The sequence below is a fragment of the Amblyomma mixtum genome, chromosome 2 (genome assembly GCF_055824585.1).
Source record: "Amblyomma mixtum isolate Tamu chromosome 2, ASM5582458v1, whole genome shotgun sequence".
NCBI lineage: Eukaryota > Metazoa > Arthropoda > Arachnida > Ixodida > Ixodidae > Amblyomma > Amblyomma mixtum.
Genome location: NC_143013.1, coordinates 286,124,209 through 286,145,848, shown reverse-complemented (window position 1 = coordinate 286,145,848; position 21,640 = coordinate 286,124,209). Strand labels below are relative to the sequence as shown.

Here is a 21,640-nt window from a genome sequence, read left to right as displayed (position 1 = left end):
CGAAATTCTAGAGGCCCGTGTGCTGTGCGATGTCACTGCACGTTAAAGAATCCCAGGTGGTCGAAATTTCCGAAGCCCTCCACTTCGGCGTCCCTCATAGCCTGAGTTGCTTTGGGACGTTTAACCCCAATAAACCAAACTTACATTAGCGGAGATTCTGTGATACTAGTGAAAGATGCTTTTGTTTTGTACCTTCAGTGCCTTATACAATCGTTGGTTTTTTATATACAATACTGTGCCAATGATCTGTTTTGGGAAAAAAAGAATAAAGCGACCACGTTTCTCAGCGGATGTCTTAGGGGGCTGTGTTGTGTTTCTACCCCCCCCCCCTTTAACTCCCTTTGTGTTATTTATTCACAAAGGAAAATTGGGTCACTGACCAAGTCAAGAAATGAAAAATGACGGTTCTCTTTGTGTGTTCCCGTCACACCTGTGTCCACTTCGGACCACGTGGGCCCGATCAAGCCGCTACCGTGAACAATCGCCAAGGTCGACAACCTCGCGACGACCATGGGAAGTGAGAAGCTTGGAATGCCCCTCCGAGCCTCAGCGGATTAGTGTGGCAGGGATGTCAAAGGCCATTGTCAGCCAAAACCCCAGCGAAATTCCTTGAACGGAGTGCAGCGGCGACGAAGGCAGGCGAGGCCCAGGAGCTATTGTCCGAGCAACCACCGTGAATGCGGAGGCGACCTGGCGGCGCCGTCACGCTGGCGGATAATTGAAGAATTCTGTGTCCCCGACTCGCGTTCTGGGCAATCGGCGGGGAGGCAAGTTCATTCCCCTGCTGAAAGACTTCAGGAGATTCCTTTCCCCGCGGGGCTGGATGAGTCAGCAATCTTCCCCTCTCTTCGACCCAGCTGCGACAGAGTGGACAAGCTCGCACCTGCCCAGCCGTGGGCGGTAACAAGGAGGTCCCCTTCGGTCCATCCGATTGGACAGTGCTCGTCGACCATTTTTCCCCAGCCAGGGATCTGGGGAAACCGGACGATATTTAACTCGGCCGTGAGTGTGGCCGAGAGAAGCCTGCTAGCTCCAGTCGACTACGGTTGACGAAGACGTTCCCCTTCCACTGAGAGCCATTCTCAGCCCCGCTCTATGTAAATTCATGTAACTATGTAAATACAGTTTTTTCCTTCACTTCCCCTACTCCCCGTCTCCGGCCCACGTTTCCTTCCTCCTTCGGCACTGCGGCGGTGATCCTGTACCCGATGCCTGGTGGGACGCGCTTCTAGCATCGACAAATATATCAACTGGTGGCAGCGGTGGGATCTTCCACGCTTGGTCCTGGCTTCAGCAGTGGTGAGCGCTTGACTTTCTTTAAGAATCTGCCAGGCTTGATAACTCTGGAAATTTATCACTACCTGTAGATTGTTTTTTCTGCACGTGCTCGCTTAAGCATTTCACGTAGCAGCTTATTTTATGAAAGTCCTCGTTCGGAAGTTGCCATGGATTTGAGCAAGCTAAAGAAGCCAGAGTTGATGTTGCTGTGTGAAAAGCTGGGTATTGAGGCCAGGAAAAGTCACAGAAAGCCGCAGCTGATTGAGGCTATTAAGGAATGTGGTGCTAAGGAGGAGGGTGACAAAATTTGGGAGACCTGGGAAGCAATTCAGGAGGGAATCAGGAACGCTAAGGAGGAGGCCGACAGGGTTGAAAGGGAACGCAAGGAGAAGGCCGTTAGGGTTGAAAAAGAACGCCTTTGCCGCAAGGAAGCCGCTAAGAAGGAGGCTGACAGGATTGAAAAAGAACGCCTTTACCGCAAGGAAGCCTGCTAGCTCCAGTCGACTACGGTTGACGAAGACGTTCCCCTTCCACTGAGAGCCATTCTCAGTTCCGCTCTATGTAAATAATGTAAATACAGTTTTCCTTCACTTCCCCTACTCCCCGTCTCCGGCCCACGTTCCTTCCTCCTTCGGCATTGCGGCGGTGCTCCTGGACCCGATGCCTGGTGGGACGCGCTTCTAGCATCGACAAATATATCAACCGGAAAACTGCGTGTCTTTGCCAATTGCCTGCGTCGCGATCGAGAGCCCGCTCGAGGTGCGTCTGACCGAGGCAGCCGTCTCCCAAAACCTGCCTAAGCAGCATCCCTCGATTTTCTCAAATCGCTTGGATATGCTGCCGAAAGAAAAGGGCCTTAGTTTTGGAGATAACGCTGCGAAGGTCCTTACCATTTCGAAGGCTCGTGAGGTCGCAACGCCAGCAGAGCACGTGGTTGAAGAGGGCAAACCTCAACCTGTAAGCCCGAAGCCTATAAATTCTCACGGTGATGAGCTAGAACAGGCTTTATTGCAAACTGTCGATGAGGCGAATGCCGGCGACTTTACCCGTGACGGCTCCGCGCTACCTAATGACGAGCCAGCCCAGGACTTACTCACTTTTAGCACAGGGGTAAAGAGCACCGATAGTAGTGCAAGCTATAGTGAGTCTTCCGAAGCAGGCGCAAATAATGAGCTGGGGCTAGGTGAGGAACTGAAAACGAATCTAGTGTTGCCCCACTCAGATGGCTTTCTCGAACTCCTTCGTGTGGACAGAGAAACGTTCACCGCTGAGCAAGAGAAAAACCAGACTCTACGAAACTTGAGTCACCAAAGTGACCTAGGTGTGTCACGGAAGAACATACCTTTCCAGCTCCGTTCTGGCCTGCTGTACCGCCAGTATAAGGATAGGAAAGGTATCCAACACGACCAACTTACTGCCCGCGTCGCGATCGAGAGCCCGCTCGAGCTGCGTCTGACCGAGGCAGCCGTCTCCCAAGACCTGCCTATGCAGCATCCCTCGATTTTCCCAAATCGCTTGGATAGGCTGCCCAAAGAAAAGGGCCTTAGTCTTGGAGATAACGCTGCGCAGGTCCTCACCAGTTCGAAGGCTCCAGAATTCGCAGCGCCAGCAGAGCACGCGGGTGAAGAGGGCAAACGTGACCCTGTAACCCTTATAAACTCTCACGGTAGTGAGCCAGAGCAGGCTGGATCACAAATTGGAAATGAGGCGAACGCCGACGACTTAACCTGTGACGGTTCCGCGATGGCTAGTGACGCGCCCCGCAAACCAACAGCGAGGGTTTCCACGGAGCGGCAGCGTAAAGAGGTGGCCAAAAGGGAAGAGTTAATTAAGGGGAAAGTGCGGCTCTTGTTGACTGCTCGACTCAAATCCGAACCGCGTAGCCGCCCCAATTTGGCACCTCGGTGCTCAAGAGTTCGCACCCGCCCCGTGGGAACACAAGCCAAGAGAACGCAACGCGCGAACCCGATCCGAGAGAGACGGATACGCTGGCACGGCATTCGCACTCGTTCGTTCCCTTCTCGCATTCTGCTTTCTGAGCGTCAGCCAAACTTCAGAACCGCGAGACTTGGACGAGGAACAGTTAAGGGTCCCAAGCTGAAATTCCTAGCCTTGTGTCCTGTTGCACCTGCTAGAGCAGCTATCGGACCGCGGCCGCGCAGGGGGCGGCTGAAGAATAGGAACCAGTAAATTCCTCTGATCGCAACGCTGTTTGTATACGGATTCGAGGAATAATCCCGTCTTGAGTTGAATGCTTGTTTCTTTTGTTCATTTAACTCTCCTGTACAGAAATTCAAGCTGAAATTCCTAGCATTATGCAATGTCTCATCTGCTAAAGCAGCTGTCGGACCGCGGCCGCGCAAGGGGCGGATATGACGCATAATCCCATATTGAGTTTAATGCTTGTTTTTTGTCTTTTGCTCATATATCTCTCCTGTACAAGGATGAGAGCGAAAATTTGGAGATTGGCATTGCCGGACTCAGTTTACATGCGTTGCAGTAAAGTGCGAGGTAATGGAAACGCTGATGGCCTCAGCCGAAGCTTTCCCGTGTAATGCCCTTTCCTGACTCCACGGACGTTAATCCGCTATGCAAATTTGTATTTTGTTTTTTTTTGCTTTAGCGGGAATCATTTTTTTTCGTCTGTTTTGTATGTGTGTTCAGCAGCTCCACCTTCCCTTTGTGCTCTCACGGGCGGTGGCTTTCTGTGACATACACCGTGCTACGGCACCCCCCAAAATTTTAGGAAATTTTCCTCCCTTTTGGCTAAACAAGCTCTGTGTATTCTGGTTTGGTCAAACATGTCAACTTTCGGAGGAGGACGTAAATTTCACGCTACAGCTCATTTTCTCTAAAGAGATTTGTTGACCGAAAACAGCTTGGCAGTTCTTGAAGTCAGTTTGGCGCTTTCTGCTTGTTGGGCTTTGGACTTTGCTGGTTGAGCTCGTTACAGCTGTCAACGAAGCAAGAAGAACCTTTGGGCCCAGCTGTGACCAAAGGCCGAACGGACACAACTCCAGGTCTCTGCGCGCAGCAGCGTTGGCTGCAACCACTACGAGACCTCTTCGGGCGGCGGACGTGCTGTTGTGTTTCTACCCCCCCCCCCCTTTAACTCCCTTTGTGTTATTTATTCACAAAGGAAAATTGGGTCACTGACCAAGTCAAGAAATGAAAAATGACGGTTCTCTTTGTGTGTTCCCGTCACACCTGTGTCCACTTCGGACCACGTGGGCCCGATCAAGCCGCTACCGTGAACAATCGCCAAGGTCGACAACCTCGCGACGACCATGGGAAGTGAGAAGCTTGGAATGCCCCTCCGAGCCTCAGCGGATTAGTGTGGCAGGGATGTCAAAGGCCATTGTCAGCCAAAACCCCAGCGAAATTCCTTGAACGGAGTGCAGCGGCGACGAAGGCAGGCGAGGCCCAGGAGCTATTGTCCGAGCAACCACCGTGAATGCGGAGGCGACCTGGCGGCGCCGTCACGCTGGCGGATAATTGAAGAATTCTGTGTCCCCGACTCGCGTTCTGGGCAATCGGCGGGGAGGCAAGTTCATTCCCCTGCTGAAAGACTTCAGGAGATTCCTTTCCCCGCGGGGCTGGATGAGTCAGCAATCTTCCCCTCTCTTCGACCCAGCTGCGACAGAGTGGACAAGCTCGCACCTGCCCAGCCGTGGGCGGTAACAAGGAGGTCCCCTTCGGTCCATCCGATTGGACAGTGCTCGTCGACCATTTTTCCCCAGCCAGGGATCTGGGGAAACCGGACGATATTTAACTCGGCCGTGAGTGTGGCCGAGAGAAGCCTGCTAGCTCCAGTCGACTACGGTTGACGAAGACGTTCCCCTTCCACTGAGAGCCATTCTCAGCCCCGCTCTATGTAAATTCATGTAACTATGTAAATACAGTTTTTTCCTTCACTTCCCCTACTCCCCGTCTCCGGCCCACGTTTCCTTCCTCCTTCGGCACTGCGGCGGTGATCCTGTACCCGATGCCTGGTGGGACGCGCTTCTAGCATCGACAAATATATCAGCTGTAATGAATTGCACGTCACACTGAAAGCGCTAAATATAACAGTGATGTGATAGCTGCGCCAATTGCGCCGATGTGCGCCAAAAGGCAAAACCTGCTACATCCTGCTACATTTTTGTTATTGTGCGCCAAAGCTGCGCCAAACGCGCATTTTCACTTTGATGTTACGCCTGATGTTGTCAGAGCAGTGCGAGGGGCAAGCAAAAGGTACAGAGAACGTTTGGCAGCTGAAGAAGAGCAGGCTGCCAAACGGCAGCGTGCCAATGTGCCGAAGATGACACCAAGTGATGCTGACAAAACCCTCAAGCTGGAAGTAGAAACAGCAAAGAAAATGCTGGTGAATGCAGAGCTGCTCATCAACAATGGCATAAAGATGAAGAATTTTGGTGATATGGAAAGTGGGCAGGCCATGCTTGCTGAAGGAAAAACAAGGCTTTCAGCTGCTGTTGACAAAATGTCGCCTAAGGCAGCCAACTGGGCAGTATTTTGCAGTTAAAGACTGAATGATGTTGCTCACAGAAAAAAGGCACAGAATAGGTCCACTGCTTTTTGATAGGCCAAGAAGCCGAAAAGTTGTGCTGTCGTGTACATAATTATTATTCAGTTCGAAACGTTGATAGTGTTATTTCATTGTTTTTCTGTAAGCTTGTGATCTGCATTCTAGTCATTTTTAAATAAAAGTTCCAGTGAATTCTTGTTGTCCATTTATAACTGCTGTCCTATAGGTGCTTGGCGGCTATAGCACAGCGCTGATCTATACTTGGTCGCATAAAAATTTACATGACACTGAAGTTCTAAAATTAGTTATTTGGGCCAACATATGATGTTTCACAATTGCCTCTAATTTAATTAAATTATTGCCAAAACCACGATCTGATTATGAGGCCCGCCGTAGTGGGGGACTCCAGAATTGGACCACCTGGGGTTCTTTAATATGCACCTAAATCTTAGTACACGGGTGTTTTTGCATTTTCCTCGCATCGAAATGACCCTAACATCCTATTGAACAGCACCTTTTTGTTCCCAAAGGTTTCCTCCTTATTTTACTATTTTACTTCTCGCAAAGTCAATTTTTTCACTTGCAATGAGCCTTGAGCTGCTCCAAAAGCTTGTTTCCCTGCTCCAAAATTCCCATTTGGCTGCTCCAAAAAGCTGCTCCAAAATGGCTTCAGCCAATCACATCACTGATATAAGGACGAAGAACGAGACCGTAGGTAATCAAAGCTCCAGGTCGTGAGGGGAATAAAAAAAACACAAAGGAATAATGTTCGTATAGAAAGAAAAACTTTAAATTCTTGCCTGTGAGGATATAGGATAAAGGGCTGATCGAGTAATGGCGTGAAAGGTGGTAGAGTAACAAGTGAAACCTGAAGACACAGCCCCTATATTCTCTGCGCACTAAATGTAACTATAACATCCAGTATTTCTTATATAATTTTGCTGAGTGAACAGCGCAGTGCACTTCCGGCCGTAGTAGGGTGCTGCCTTTTGCCCACAAGGGCACTTCAAAGCGGCTTGAACACGTGATCATGTACAGCCCCCGTCAAAAGTATACAGCCCAAGGGGTTTGCTTCTAAGCTGCTTAGCGGGGCTCCCTAGTACATCCAGCAGTCTAAAGCTTGGGAGGATTGAGGACTTTGTTACCGTTCAAATACTTATCAAAGAAAGCTATTCATCGTATTGAGCCTTTTAACGAAGTATCAGTATTTGGCGACTTCCAATATATATTTTCAATGATGTTGATGTCTTAGAGGGTTGAAAATACTCCTTTTGTCCATTAGGGTTTAGAGATAATTTGCACTTAAGATGTGATATTCATGTAAAAAACTGTGTGCTATGTTCCGGAAGTGTTGTGATTCGTGCATTCTCCTTTTTTTTTTTAACCTCATGTGATAACTGAAGCTACCATTATTCCCGTCATGCTCACCAACGCCCTTACTTTACTAACAGAGCGATCATAATACAGGCATGATAACCTTACTTAATGTCGTACCTAACCCATTATAAAACTTCGTCAAGATGTTAACAAGTGCTCAGTCCCTCGACAGAACAACAGCCGTACTCGCATATCTTTAGTTTTCTCATACCTTCCAAAGTGGGTGTTGTTTGCAGACCATTGCCGAGTTAGCCAAGCAGCCCGTGCGTCACGTCGAAACTCAATGAGTGGATTTTCCTTCTCACATATTGGCGAAAGTGAAATATTAACTGCTTTTTAATGGAAAAATAATTCGCTTTGTATTTGCTTTAAAGTGAAAAATAAAATCCTGAATATGCCTGTGCAGCTTTGACTGCGTTGAGGCATAGCTCGTATTCTTATTTCTGGACTAAAATTTCACCTTATATAGATTTGTTCCGTTGAAAATTTCTGCCTCTGCACAACATAAAGCAAGCATTGTTTTCTCCTGCAGGACTCGCTTCATAAAAAAAAAATCAGTATGCTTAATGACCATAAGCAGACAGTGTATTTTACATATGTTGAGCAGCAAAAGGTCCAGACAAGAATTAAGACGACACATACGGTCAGTTAACAGTTGGAAGTTTTTCATGCTAATTAATGCATTTCAGCGTTCTGTGGGATATCGGACAGAGAGGTAGGCAACATTTTGCTTTCACCTATTACAGACGATTCGGTGGTAGAGGATAAATGAAAGCACTCCAACTGCACTTGCAGGCGAACAACTTGGGGCAGTAATTCAACTAGTTTTCTTGGAGCTTCAACAATGCTTCAACAGGGAATGCATAAATGAAGGAGCGCAACATCTTTAACATGGATTAAAGTGAGGCCTAGAAGTTGTGCTTATTCCCCAGGCTACAAACAGCGCTTGTACTTCTCAGCTATTAGTATTAAAAGCCTTGCTATCATAGTCTAACGCGTGCTTTTGAGATTGATTTTCGAGAATACGGCACTTATTGCTTTTGTCCATAGGTTCACACTTTTGGACCACTTAAAGTCTTCCGCTCACATCTTCAGCATACATGAACTAGTATGTAATTACATCGTTGGTTCTAGTGGTTAATTAGAATCGGATTTAGAAGACAACTGCATTAACGCAAGCACGAAACTACCATCATGACACTCCAGTGTTGTCCATAGAAAATCCCAAAAGAAAGAACTCCAAATTTGACAAAATCTCTGGCTGCATGCCATACTGACTGTCATGAAATCGTCATCTGATTAGCGTGCACGCTGATGTCACGCACACATGTGAAGTTCTGTGCTGACAAGTTAGCCAAGGATGAATCCTCTTTAAACACGAAGTCGAGCGCGAGTTCTTGTTTGCGCTCGAATACTAATTGCATGTCCTTGCACGTGCTGCTGTCGACTATACGGTCATTAGGGAGAAGCGAAGCGACTTGGCAAGCGGAACACGTTCCGGCAAGGAAACGGGTTAACTTAGGCCAACTACATACCGTGAAGTCAGGGGCAAAAGGCGGCGAAGGGGAGGATAACAAATGATGCTCAGAACGAGCCGATCGATTAGTTTACCTTGTAGATCTTTTCCTTGTCGTGACGATCCGCCATGGCTGTTCTTATTTTATCTCTTTGCCGGGAAGAAATACCTTGCAACTAGCCAGCTATCCACGGAGCTGCAAGACTCCCGAGGCAACAACGCTGCCGACGACTGTGGACGATGTGGGCGCTGCCTCACAGACGGGGCCTCTTCAGCCTCGACAAATGCCGCTCTTGAGGGTAACGCGGGGCGATTAAAATAACCCCCCGCCGCCTCACGTCGCCGGCGCCGCGAACGCTTGGATACGCTCAAAACACTGCACGACGATAGAGCCCGCCTCCTGACGCAAGCTTTTTCTCTGTTTATCTGACCCTTCGTTCCGCGCCGATGGCTGGGATTGTTTTGACTAATTGTCTGTCACACGAAAACCCTTTGACAGAGGACCGCTCCTCCTCGGCACTCCAGACGGCGCACACTGACCGCGCAAGGCTGCCTAGACAGGCTCTGAGGCCCAAGTTAAGAAGAGGGAGGGACACAGCGAGGGAGAGGGCGAAAATTTGTTTTGCTCGGTGGAGGCCGCGCAGCGCTATACGCTATCTTCGGATTACTGCGGACGCCGCTTAATTCAGCCACTTGACATCCTCTCGACTCCGGCCGCCGCCCGACCTTCGCCGGAGGTTTCACATTTAGTTGATACACATTCCGTCCTCTTTATGTCTCTGCTGTTATTGCGGCAACCGCTCCGGGGGAACGCGCGTGGCGACGCGTTGAAGCATTGGCACTGTCCTTGACCGCCCATACTTGGGTATGTCTGCCGTCGCCCGTACCGAAAGGGCTGACTGATTACCTAATTGGGTTACTTTTTTTTACTCTCCTTCGCTAGCGGCTGAATTCCTCGAAGGCTTGAGGAGTCATCTAGGGGCGCCAGCGATATGTACGCTAAACTCGCTCGTCGAACCCGAGACGAGGGGGGGGGGGGGGGGGGGGGGGGGCGTTTAACAAGCTCGAGTCCTTAAAGTGCGCCTGCTTCCTGCGATATGATATCGAGCGGACGCAGCACACTCCCGTTACCCTGGGTCAGAGAGCAACACTCGGCTCTCATTACGCCGCTCTTGTTTTGACCGAGTTTCAGGCGAACACTACTCGGCCGAGATTTCAGCGTATCTGCGTGGTCGCGCGATTCATCACTGCAAAGAACTGTCACGCCGTTGGCAACACGATCGGGTGTAGTCGCGGACACAGTATTCTTGGTACCATGTTTCTCGCGAAATATTTGCTAAATATTGCCATAGGCTCAAACACACTAACTTGAAGGGCCTCCGGAGAACGCCTTTGGACACATTCATGTGTTTATTTCGTATTCCCACTTCACTAAAAGTAACATAACAAAAGTACTCAGACCTTCTGTAAAAGCGTCTATCATGTTTACAAACGTGCTTTAAAAATAGAGGGTAGAAAAATGCACAATCCGGGCAAGTAAATTTTTGCGTGTTGCGCCCGTTGCCTGAGGCACGCAGTGCCCAGCGCCAGTAGTTTCCATCGCACTAGCCTCGCCTAGACGGAACGGGATGCCCTCAAACAAAGTTGGCCTTCAACGAGGGGCGCTTCAGCACGCCTTCAACTGTGTAATATATACAAATGTGTTTATGAAGCAGCAGTAAAGACATTTCACTTGTTTAAAGCAACGTTTGTCCTGAAAACCTGGCGTTGTTTTGCGAACGCAATGCAGCTAGGGCTATTTCGCTCCCGCAAGCGTTTTGATTTAGACACACATGTATCCATGCGGCCTTTCTGGCGCAGTCTTCAAATTTGTCCCTTCTTTAGTTACTGATGGCTTCACGAGTAACTGCGACTGCATTAAAAACGAAACAAACTGCAAACTATGCTTGAAAAAGAATATCCAATAAGCAAGTGAATAATTTCAACTAACACCCACTTCAACCAGCCAAAGGGCTACAAAGCTGCGTGCAGTTATAGTTCTTTAGTGACCAATTTTATTGCAGCTTTTCGGAATTTTCCGAACTATTCGTTCCACTGTGGGTTATTAAGTGTTCATGCGTAAAATATGAACAGCACTATATGGAATAAGGTGATGGCGTCAGAAGACCGTTAGCAGCTTAATACATTAAGCGCTACGTAAAGGCTTCATGCGAAGTCGTCGCAAGAGTCACCAACGCATGGAGGCCTATAAAAAGGAAATCCTCTTCGTGATCATGGAAATTATTTTCACTGATTCAGGGCCGTCCCAAGAAAGATGTCGGGAGGAGGATGCTCAGTTGTAATCGCTGCATGTTGGAGGGTTGGACATGCGGAGAATAATACATTGTGTAGCGCCTCAGAGGTGTAAGTTTCTCGACGATGCTTGTCGGAGCACATGATCCGCGGAGTAAGAAGAAAAACAAGAACGCGAATGGGGGTAGAAAGCTGAGAACGTATGGGCGTCTCATCATGCTCTTCTGTGTGCCTCGCCTGGAAATCTCGTTCACGCTGCTCACTGCGCAGTTGTCCTATGTGACGTCAGGGTGACGTCAGCCAGACAGATGAACACGAAAGTCATGGTTTTGTTTTGTGCATATCAATGTAAGGACGTCGTTAGCCTTTCTGACCAGGGTGTCGAACCGGCATTTTTTCGGGTTCGGTTCGGGTTCGGGTTCACGCCTTTCGGGTTCAGTTCCGGGTTCGGCTCTAGAGGGCCATTCCGTTCCGGTTCGAACCGGTTCGGACCATCTCGAACCGGTTCAAACGGGTTCAAACGGGTTCAGGACAAAAAAATTATAACGCCGATGGGTTTCAGTCAATTTTGCTATGCGTTTTCTTTTTTCTTGCACATCACTGTACAAAATAAAAAATCTAAAGATTTGTTTACGAGAACATAATACTGGGCTAGTTGGTAAGGGAAAAAGGACAAAACTAAGTCTGGAGAATACACAGATGCTGACTAACAACTGGTTGTTACCTTCTTGGAAAAGTATATGAAGGCGCAGGACACAGTGAACAATCCAAAAAACAGAAGAGCAAAGATTAAAACTAAATAAACCATACTGCGCATGCACATTATAGTCGAGTGATGACATCTTTTTCAGCGAAATTCGAAGACTATATTTCATAGTAGACGGCACTCCCCTATCTCCTGGAACTCACACAGTTGCCAAGAAAGCCTGGCTCCTTATCAACTAAATTCATGTATGGTGAAGACACACGCTCATCTGCTTCCATCCTGATCATAAAGGCCTCCACCATCTACTTAAAAATTCGATCAGGGTGATTAAACAGGAAATTTGTATTTCTAAGTGGAGAAGCAATGAGTATTTGTTCGAACATCACAGATGGGTGAAAAAAGTAGCTGTGTCGTACAACTTGGCTTTGCATTGCAGCGAGTGCTACGATTGCTTCCCCCAGTAGATAAGACAAGTGTCCTGGTTAATAACGCTGTTTGCATTTGTAGGGAGTTGGTCGAGGCCAATGGGATCAGAAAAGAAGCCGATGAGTGTTGCTTCACCATCTATCAATTTGGTAGATAAGGAGTCAGGCTTTCTTGGCGTGGTGTGAGGTCCAGGATACAGGATATAGGGGAGTGCCGTCTGCTGTGGAAGATACTCTTCGAATTTCGTTAAAAAGACGTCAGGATGTGATGTGCATACGCATTATGATTTTTAAGTTTTAACCTTTGTTCTGTTTTTAGGGGTTGTTTCCTGTGTCCTGCGCCTCTATATACTTATCCCAGAATAAAATAACCAATTGTTAGTCAGCGCTCGTGTCGTCTCCCGTCTTCCTTTTGTCGTGTTTACTGCGTTACATGAGCATGAAAAAATTGTTTAATGTGAGATGTTCTCACTTTACCTATTTTATTTATTGTCCACAGCAAAAAGACGAATTTACGGCAAGAGCCGGAAAATGAAATGAACTCGAAATTAATGGAAATCGGCTATGTATATACGCTATAATCCACATTATGAGGTGTAGGACGATAAGCCGATGGATTTTGCATCTACAAGACCCTCCTGCTTCAGCAGTTTGGGAGACCCCGTAGCGCGAGTAATAGGTCTCCCTTGAAGCTTTAGTCAGTTGGGACTTTATCGTACGCAGTGTACTTCCGAGGCACCAAAATTTCCGCCGCACGTGCCCTCTACGTTCCCGATGCGTCCCCCCTTAGCGTTGTGCGCTGCGGAGAAGCTTGAAGGCCGTCGGAATTTTAATTGGTGATTACGTCACCGTTTCAAATGCTAGGCCAAAAGGACTTCGCATACTTTACCTGGAAGTTTCACAAATTGACCCTTTAAAACTCGCCGATTTCTAAAACCTATGCAGTTGCCCTTTAAGGATCCCCAGCTGGTAGACATTATTCCGGAGCCCACCCCTACTGCGCCTGTTTCTCTTTTTTCTTCCACCCCACCTTCCTCCCTCTCTTATGGCGCGGTTAAGGTGCCCATCAAGAAGTGAGACAAAATGCGCCCTTTAATTCCTTTTCTCAAAAACCACCATCACAACACTGTTGTGTCCTCGCGCTAATATTTTGTCTATCTGTGGGAAATGACGCAAAGAAAAGGAAGGCATTCTCAATCGGTACTAAAATGCCTATAGACACCCAGTTTTATTGCGTTTTCTCCTTTCAAATGACGCCATAGATATTAGAATGCATAGATCACCGTGTGGTATTCGGCTACTGCCGCTAAATAATTTAGAAAAGAATTTATTCTTCCATGCTGTGTCGGTTTCATCAACCGAATGATGGCTGTTACGTGAGTTCAACATTAGTTCACCTGAGGCACGGGAAAATAATACAAACGCTGATACGTTGTTTTGACTCACTGTTGCACTTAAATCAGCCGGCTTCAAGACCTATCATTACAACGAACGACGTATCAGCAGTTATTCTGCCGTTTTATAGCCCCTAACGCGACCTAATTTCCACTACACGTCACACCCATCGTTATGTTGGTGAAACTGAAACAGGGTCAAAAAGAAATTCAAGTATAAATTATTTATTATGTGTTGGTGAATACCACGCGGTGCTCCATGTACAGCAATATCTAACGCATTGTTTGAAAGAAGAAAGGCCGCAAGCAAAAGTTTGGTGTCTATAGTACTTTATTGAGTTAGAGCAGTCCTAATACTTAGATTAAAGATTTACGCAAATATGTAAAAGGGGAGGAGTACTAACTCCTAACTCAAAATTTCACATAAACCTGACGTACAGTACGGTGCATTGTTAAAGGGAACATGCGATCGCGTGTGCTCTGCGCTTCACAAAGCCCTGCCGCCTGGATGCGGCGAGAATAGGCGACATCAGGCGCATTCGCGGAGTCACCAGCCGTCATGCTTACTGCACATGCGTCTTGTGCCGACAATGCCCGCAACATCTCGGCAGGAGCACTCCTCGAAGCGCGGAGGCCACGCAATCGCGTGTTCCCTTTAACAGTGGACCGTACTGTACAAGTGTTTAGAATTGGCGGTAGTACATTACAGAAGGGTCAATTAGGCTTCTTCCCAGGCACCACATCTCCTGTAAGTTTGCTGCCGCATACACTGGGTACAATTTTCGCACTTCCCAGCGCAGACAGCTACGGGTGGGTAAATCTATGCGATAGATCATCTCATTTTGTCAGAAAACAAGACGTATGCCGGAATGCAAAAAAACTGGGGCTGAACCGGGTCCCGAACCGGTTCGGAACGGTTCCTTTGAATCGTTCCGGTTCGGGTTCAGTTCCAAGATGGCGAAAAAAATATCGGTTCGGTTCGGTTCCGGTTCCGGGCGAAAATTCGGGTTCGGTTCCGGTTTCGGGTTCGGGTTCAGTTCCGGTTCGACGCCCTGTTTCTGACACCATCTGCCGGGAGAGAGATTAACATGCGAGTAACTAGAAAGAGCACTCTCGAGGTCTACGCTGATGCGGACTTTTCTTTCCTCCAATGTGATTGGCTCGCTTATTTCCGGGCACACCAACATACCGCCGATTTTAGGAAAAAACGAAGTATGTGCGCATAAAAGTCGTCGCTGGCTTGCAAGGAGGTGCTTTCACAGAATGGCCGATAGAAAAGGTGGGAAAATGAAACGCAGGCGTCGCCGCCACCGCTCACTTTCACAAGCAAACTGCGATGACGTACTCACTTTCTTCACAGATCTCCGAGGCTATATCACATCGCCATCCTTTTCCTGCCCATGATCACCGAGTTCAGTGCAGTTTCGTCGTCATCATCAAAGGCATGAGTTTGAATCGAGTAGCGAAAAAAACAATCAGTTTGCAACAGAAAATTTTTCAAGTTTCATCTGCGGCCGAGTGAACGTCAACGGAAGCAAAATAAGACAGACAATCGAATTTTACTGAGGGCATCAATTGGTTGGAGTTGTCCTCGCAGTTTCTTTAAGGGCGACTTCCTAGCGCGTGGCTTCTGAGGTCTCAGGTGCGAGTACCTTGTGGCAACTATTTCTTTTAGCGCCGAACGAGGTGAGTACGCTGTCAGAGAGACGGATCTGGTTCATCATACGCGCGCATTTCCACGTTACGCGTGCACGTACGTTTGCTCAGTTTTACTGAATTTAAGTAACAACGGTTCAGAAACGCTGTTATTAAACACTCTGGTATCTGTATTTGTGCGATGACTTTGTGTAAAGCTCTGCGGTTGATGATGCCGCAACAAGGGATAACTTACTGTGAGGAACGTCACCTTATCGTTCCTGGTGCAGAGAACCTCCTCAACGAATGTTGCTAATTTGCCCTCCTCAAGAAGGGAGACAGCTATGCAGCAACTGCGAATTTCTGACTTGTTTGCTGCATAACACTTCGTGTCGACATACCTCGAAATCGAGCAAATTTTTTTAGACACCGAAGGGGTGTCAGACGCGAGGTGCCCGGCTGGCCAAAACTTGCCAATCCTTAGGGTATGTTTTTAAACAGTATAGCATGTAACTTATGGCTCTTATTAGGCTACCACGGTCCTCAGGGATGAGGAATAGACTCCTCTTCACCGTCCAAATATTTTCAGATTTGATGTGCTGTAAATGCTCCTCTTCACGGCCTGAGTGCAGACCCTGTGATCGGCAGACCTTTTATATGACTTGCACCGCCCTCTCAGCCGGTTGACTAAGCGGAGTTGTGGATTGGAATCGTAATAAAGGCTCGCGAGATCAGTGCATTTTAATTATTCGTTAGCATTAGAGGGATCAGGGCAAGCGAAAATGGCGACCGCCGTCTGTCAGTACCCACTGGCACGTGGCGCACCTACCATGGTTAGCAGGTGGAAACCTGCCCGCGAGACTACGAACGGACTTAGTATACATGTATACTTATACGAACCTGGCACACTACCTCGGATATTGCGCACGTTAGTATTCCACCTCGGCTGTAACGAAATTTAATGTGTCATCATCTGATATAACGAACTTTCATGTGTTAACCTCCGATATAACGAACCCGCGTATGCCACCTTGGACATAACGAACTTTCGTGTGTTAACGTCGGATGTAATGGACCTGCCAATTCCACCTTGCATAAAGCGAACTTTCGTGTCTGGACCATCGATGTAACGAACTTTGTGTGCTGACCTCGGATATAACGAACCTGAGTGTCCCCCTTCGGATATAACGAACTTTAGTGTGTCAACCTCGGGTATAACGAACGTTCAGCTCCTGACACATTTAAACGAGAAACCGATGATCGCCTAAGAGTTTTTTTTTTTTTTCCTTGTGCCTTTGCACCGCCTTCGTCGGTTTTGTGAGGAGGGGCGCGAAGTGACAAGACACTTGTATCGAGCTCTTCAAAATAATCAGTTGGCGAAACGTCAGAATGCTTCCAGAAGCTCTGAAATAAGTTTTTAGACAGGCAAGCGTTTCTCAGTTGAGACGTGGTGTTATGGCTCGCGAAGACCAACCCTGACCCGGACGTCCATCGATAAGCAGAACCAATAACTCGATATAAATTCCTATCTCGTGCTCTGAGCTCAAAAGGCGCGTCTATTTTAAATTTGTACCGCAAGGCCAGGCGGTTACCAGCACCTGGAAATGCTCAGGTGGTTGCGTGATGCCGTCGAGAGAGAACTAACCGATTTGTGGAAGTCAGGCGATTGGTTTGATCGTCGCTACGCTTCTCTTCCTTATATAATTGAGCGCACTCCAGTCTTCCTTAAGCCTAACAAGAGCAGGTGAGTTAATTAGTATGCTTCTCTACGTACAACCTAATTTCATTTACACTGCCTTCACAGAAAAAAGAAAATAGAAACTATGCAAATAGCAACCATGACTGCATCGAATAAATACGAAGAAAAGCGCATTCACTTTGGTGAAGTTATAACAGCAATTTATTTCAGCGTATGGGGAAAATAACTCTCGAAGGGTGAGGTAGAAGTAAGCACGAGGCAGGCTAGCCTGGTCTGCAACTGGGCGCTGTTGGTTGGAATTAGGGGAGAAATAAGAGTCTGAGCTTTTTAACCCTTTCAGGCGATTTGTAAAAAAATTGTGTAAACGGCAAATTTACTGCTTTTTCTGAGAAATAGGAGCCCGGAACAGTGATTTCCTTATTTCAGTCAAATTGAGCACCCTTCTTGTTGCTAATAAGTTGCTTTTTTGTGCCATGCAGCGAATGCAGTAAACAATATTTCACATAAGAGTGAGCTAGGTAGCAATTTGTCCGCCGTTTTTGTGCAGACAGATTTTGCCGCAAGTGAGAACATCGATTGTTTTTGCTGAATTTCGAGCGTAATGTGAATCTTCGAAGCACAAAGCGATTTCACGATCCCTAGAGTGTTTGCCTGACACACGAGTACATTTCGATGTTATTATTTCTAACAAATCTGACACTTTGTACGCAATTCTTCATATCTTTGTAAAAACTTACCTGCTGATCTTTCACGTTCGAAGACTAACAAATTCGCTTTCTTGAGGCCTGAATATACTACGTAAGTGAAAAAATAATTGATTTTAGTCAAAACAAAAAACGGCGCCTGAAAGGGATATGATGGAAGCAACGTAAATCAAAAAGTGAAAGCGGTTTTTCGCTCACAACTGGAATATTTCGGCCTACCTTGTAGAAGCGGTCTTTCTCTTCTGTTGGCGGCATCGCTGCGAGACGGCGTTCCTCTACGAGTGAAGCGGAGTCAACAGCGTGGTAGGCAGCGTGTGTCGCGATGCCGACGGTCGGAAGCAGATTGCCGGCAAGGGCGCTCGCGTCAAAACACGCGACGGGCAAACCGGTCGGCCAAGATTGTGTGGTGCACGGTAATATAAGCTTCGTGGCTTGTACCTTTAGTGTTTTGCTGCATCCGTTACCCATAGGAGGAAGTTCTTGGCGGGTCTTACTGGCGCCGAAGAAGACGAGACGTGTTTACATCTTGCGCCATAACTAATTGACTCCGAGGTCGCGAGCCGTTTGGCCCCTCCTCTAATGTTTCATTCAGAGGGCTTGTTTGTGCCAGGCGCCCAGACGTTAAAAAGAAGTCCTTGTTGTAGCCTAGAGACTGGGCTGATGCTCCCACATTTCTTTTGATTTTTTAAACTTTTTCTCTTTATACCCGTCTTTCTGGCGCTTGGAGCTTCACCATGCCGACGATATTGATTTTGCAGTCGCACCGATATTGCGAAACGTTTTGCTTTTCATGCAGAGAACGCCTGCACGCGCTGACATTCGCTCGCAGTAAAACGCGAAATGGAGACTATTTGAGTGTCGCGCATTTTTGCCAGTACGATCTCTTGTGATGCAAGGGAAAAGGTGTTGCATTATTAATAAGTTTGCTTCAGTTAAGACGAAGCCAGGCGTTGAGTCTTTAATGAAGGCTCCAGAGCGATCGTTCGGGCACGCGATCAGTGTGCGAGTAAATTTCAAGCTTATGTTTTGTTCAAGGAGGTGCCACGTTTTGCTTCTTATGCTTTCTTTCCTGCGTGACACGTGACTAGATCGATAGGACAGGCGACACGCAAGGCTGCCTTGACGCCACGTGAAAGCTGCGGGCACTTTTCGACAGTCACGAGTGCGCATATCGACCATGCAGGGATGTTATCTATGCTAGTCGACAGGCGCGCCTATGCAAGATCTTTTGCTTTTAAGCGTGAAGTTCGCTTTGTTTTATGAAAGTCGCTAGATATTCTTGGCAACTGGTTTGCGAATTGTCGGTTAGTGAGGTATGCGGGCAGTAACAAAGGTCAAGGATATAGCTATAGGGCGTGGTGCAAAACATGCTCTGGCACCATTTGATTGTGTTTCGTCTCTTGAGACAACATTTTGGCATATTGCCTGAGCTTGGCCGCAGCTCTAAGAACGTCTAGTTCTGCGGGGTAATGACTACTCCTTAATGAAGATTTATTATTAAGAAGCCGTTCATCCGGCGCCAAGTGCGTATGTGGTCACAACAGAGTAAGAGAAAAGGAAACCGCTTATAGAGCGCTCATAACCCTTTTTATCCCAACGGCCACCTGTGTGGCCAGCATGTATCTGCAGTTTACTGACTATGGAAGTGAAGTGAAGCTGTGAAACAGCATTCTAACATTTTAGTTTCGTTAGCATTGAAGTAGCAGCATTATTAGAATATTTTTCACAGCCGCAGTTGTCGTCTATGATCAATAATATGCTCATACTGGACTACCATATTCCACTTCGGGACCCTTTTTTACTACTGCAGCGGTGGCCTAGTGGTTGGGGGGGGGGGCATCCGCCTCGCATACGGGAGGAGCGGGGTTCGATTACCAGTGCTGCCGGGTATCCACCGGTTATCTAATGGTTACAGGCGCTCCATCTGCTTGTTGCTCAGCTTTCCGTGGATGATACACGCCAGAAAATCCCAACTAAAATTGTAGTGTACCAATGTGACCGTAGAGATAGAAAGGGCCAAAAAGCATGCAAAAAATAAAATAACATGTCACATACATCAGCGGGGCTTCAGATCGTTAATTACTGCTTGTACTACTTCCTTCAAGGTCTAGAGATACCAAATTTTGCGTGCATGTTTTCTTCTTTCAGATGGGGCGTTAGGTTTTAGTTTACACCTCGTGGTATTAGCCTAGTATCGCAAAATTTATAATTGAATTTCTTCTTGGTGCTGTTCCGCAAGCATGAAAAAAACAAAACACAAAATATAGTGGCATGATGCCTAGATATAATTGACAACAAACTTTAAGGCAGCCTGCCTAAAGAGCTGGAGTGACAACAAACAGGTATCGGGGGTTATATTTCAATTATTTTCATGACAAACGTGTTCTAAACACACCTTACCCATTACAGCCATCGCTCGGTTGATGGCACCGAAACCGAAATAGCACGAGAGAAGAAACTAAATTTCAATAATTTAGCGGTCGTAGGCGGACACCATTTGGTAATCTATATATCTAATGTCTCAAGCGTCATTACAAAAAAGAGATCATGCATTTAAAACTAGGTGTCTGTTGTCCTTTAAGAAAGCATTCACCGCTGTATCTGATCCGTGGTAGAAAGGAAAATTTTAACCAAATCGGTGTATTATCAAAACATTCGCTCAGCCGTACGTAAAGAATACGAGGTTTACACATAAGGCATAGCGCTCGCAATAATAACACTGACCGAAACATAGTGTGCCGGAAAATCACGTGTGTTGAATCTCCATGGCAATCACTACTTTTCGCATTACCATAAGCATAAGCGTGGTTGTTGAGCCAGCCTTCTGATAAAAAATGACGTCTTCGTTGAAACTATGAACGACTTCTGCGAACTGAATTCTGGCTGTAAGGCGCTAACTCGCAGCAACGAAAGAAATATTTTTGTGGTGAAGTACTGGTCACCTTCCGGTGATTTCTTATTAAGGTTATAACTTTCCTTAACAAACATTTTGTGCACAATTCAATTAACAGTCAAGACCCCTATTTCGCGGTGGCTCAGTAGTTACGGCGCTCGGCTGCTGACCCGAAAGACGCGGGTTCGATCCCGGCCACGGCGGTCGAATTTCGATGAAGGTGAAATTCTAGTGGCCCGTGTACTGTGCGATGGCAGTGCACGTTAAAGAACCCAGGTGGTCGACATTTCCGGAGCCCTTCAGTACAGCGTCTGTCATAGCCTGAGTCGCTTTTGGACGTTAAACCAAACTCTATTTAGGCGGAGATCTTAAAATTAACATGCTGACGCCTACACATTGCCAGAAAGAAATTCAGCTTTTCATTCACTTGAATTGTTTCACAGACGTTATAACAAAAATGCAATTAGTTTACAGGTCGTAGTAATAATTGCAGAAAGAAAACATCAGTTAACGTCATTGAATCTGTGGCTAGGTACAGATAACAAACAGATAATTTATTCGGTGAAAATACGTGGCACACTATTTTCAAAGCATTTAACTTGGAGCATGCAGCTATATCCAGTTGAAAATATCTAGCGACTTCCGTTACTGCAAGACTGAGAGAAATTTCACCAATCAAAGCTAAAATTCTTCTCTAAAGTTTTCTAGTACTATCCTTTCTTCATTATTTTATTATTTTCTGCAGCACGACTGTCATGACGGACTGAAAAAATTCAACTTAAAAATTAAGCAGTTAGTTATATCGCTAATGTGTTCTTCTGGCATCCTGCAGCTCCTCTGCAAGAAATATAACATTCTCCCGCTATTCTGCTTTTATAAACATAAGTTATTGCTAATCTACAAATCTTTTGAGAAAGAGAACAATACTTTCATATACTTTTTTTTCTCCCACCTGCCAGAAAAACTTGCGAGCTCGACGGACAAGAAAGACGAAAAATGGCTTGTACTTACACCTCGTACATACATCTTACGACACTCAGTTACTTGAGCTATGCTATCCCCACATTACTCAATATTATTACACTCTAAAAATTTCGACTGAGCACACGAACCCTAACACTCTATCCGTCTGTTCTGCCGGGAGAAACTGTCACAAATTTCTGTGAATCTCGTAGCGTGAAGAAATGTTCTTGTGC

The 21,640-nt window shown here is 46.8% G+C and overlaps 1 protein-coding gene across 2 annotated transcripts in view; it reads right to left on the bottom strand.

The window, feature by feature from the left end:
- Positions 1-17,966, bottom strand: part of LOC149364351 (calpain-A-like) — a 45,942-nt gene extending 27,976 nt beyond the window's left edge. The window contains exon 1 of one of the 2 annotated variants that reach the window (XM_089574293.1): positions 17,771-17,966. In XM_089574293.1, coding sequence (XP_089430419.1) covers positions 17,771-17,806 — 36 coding nt within the window. In that variant the 5' untranslated portion in view covers positions 17,807-17,966. Of the gene's footprint in view, positions 1-8,791; positions 9,456-17,770 lie in introns of those variants that run through there. The other variant, XM_089574294.1, reaches the window with a different exon arrangement.
- Positions 17,967-21,640: the final 3,674 nt, after the last annotated feature.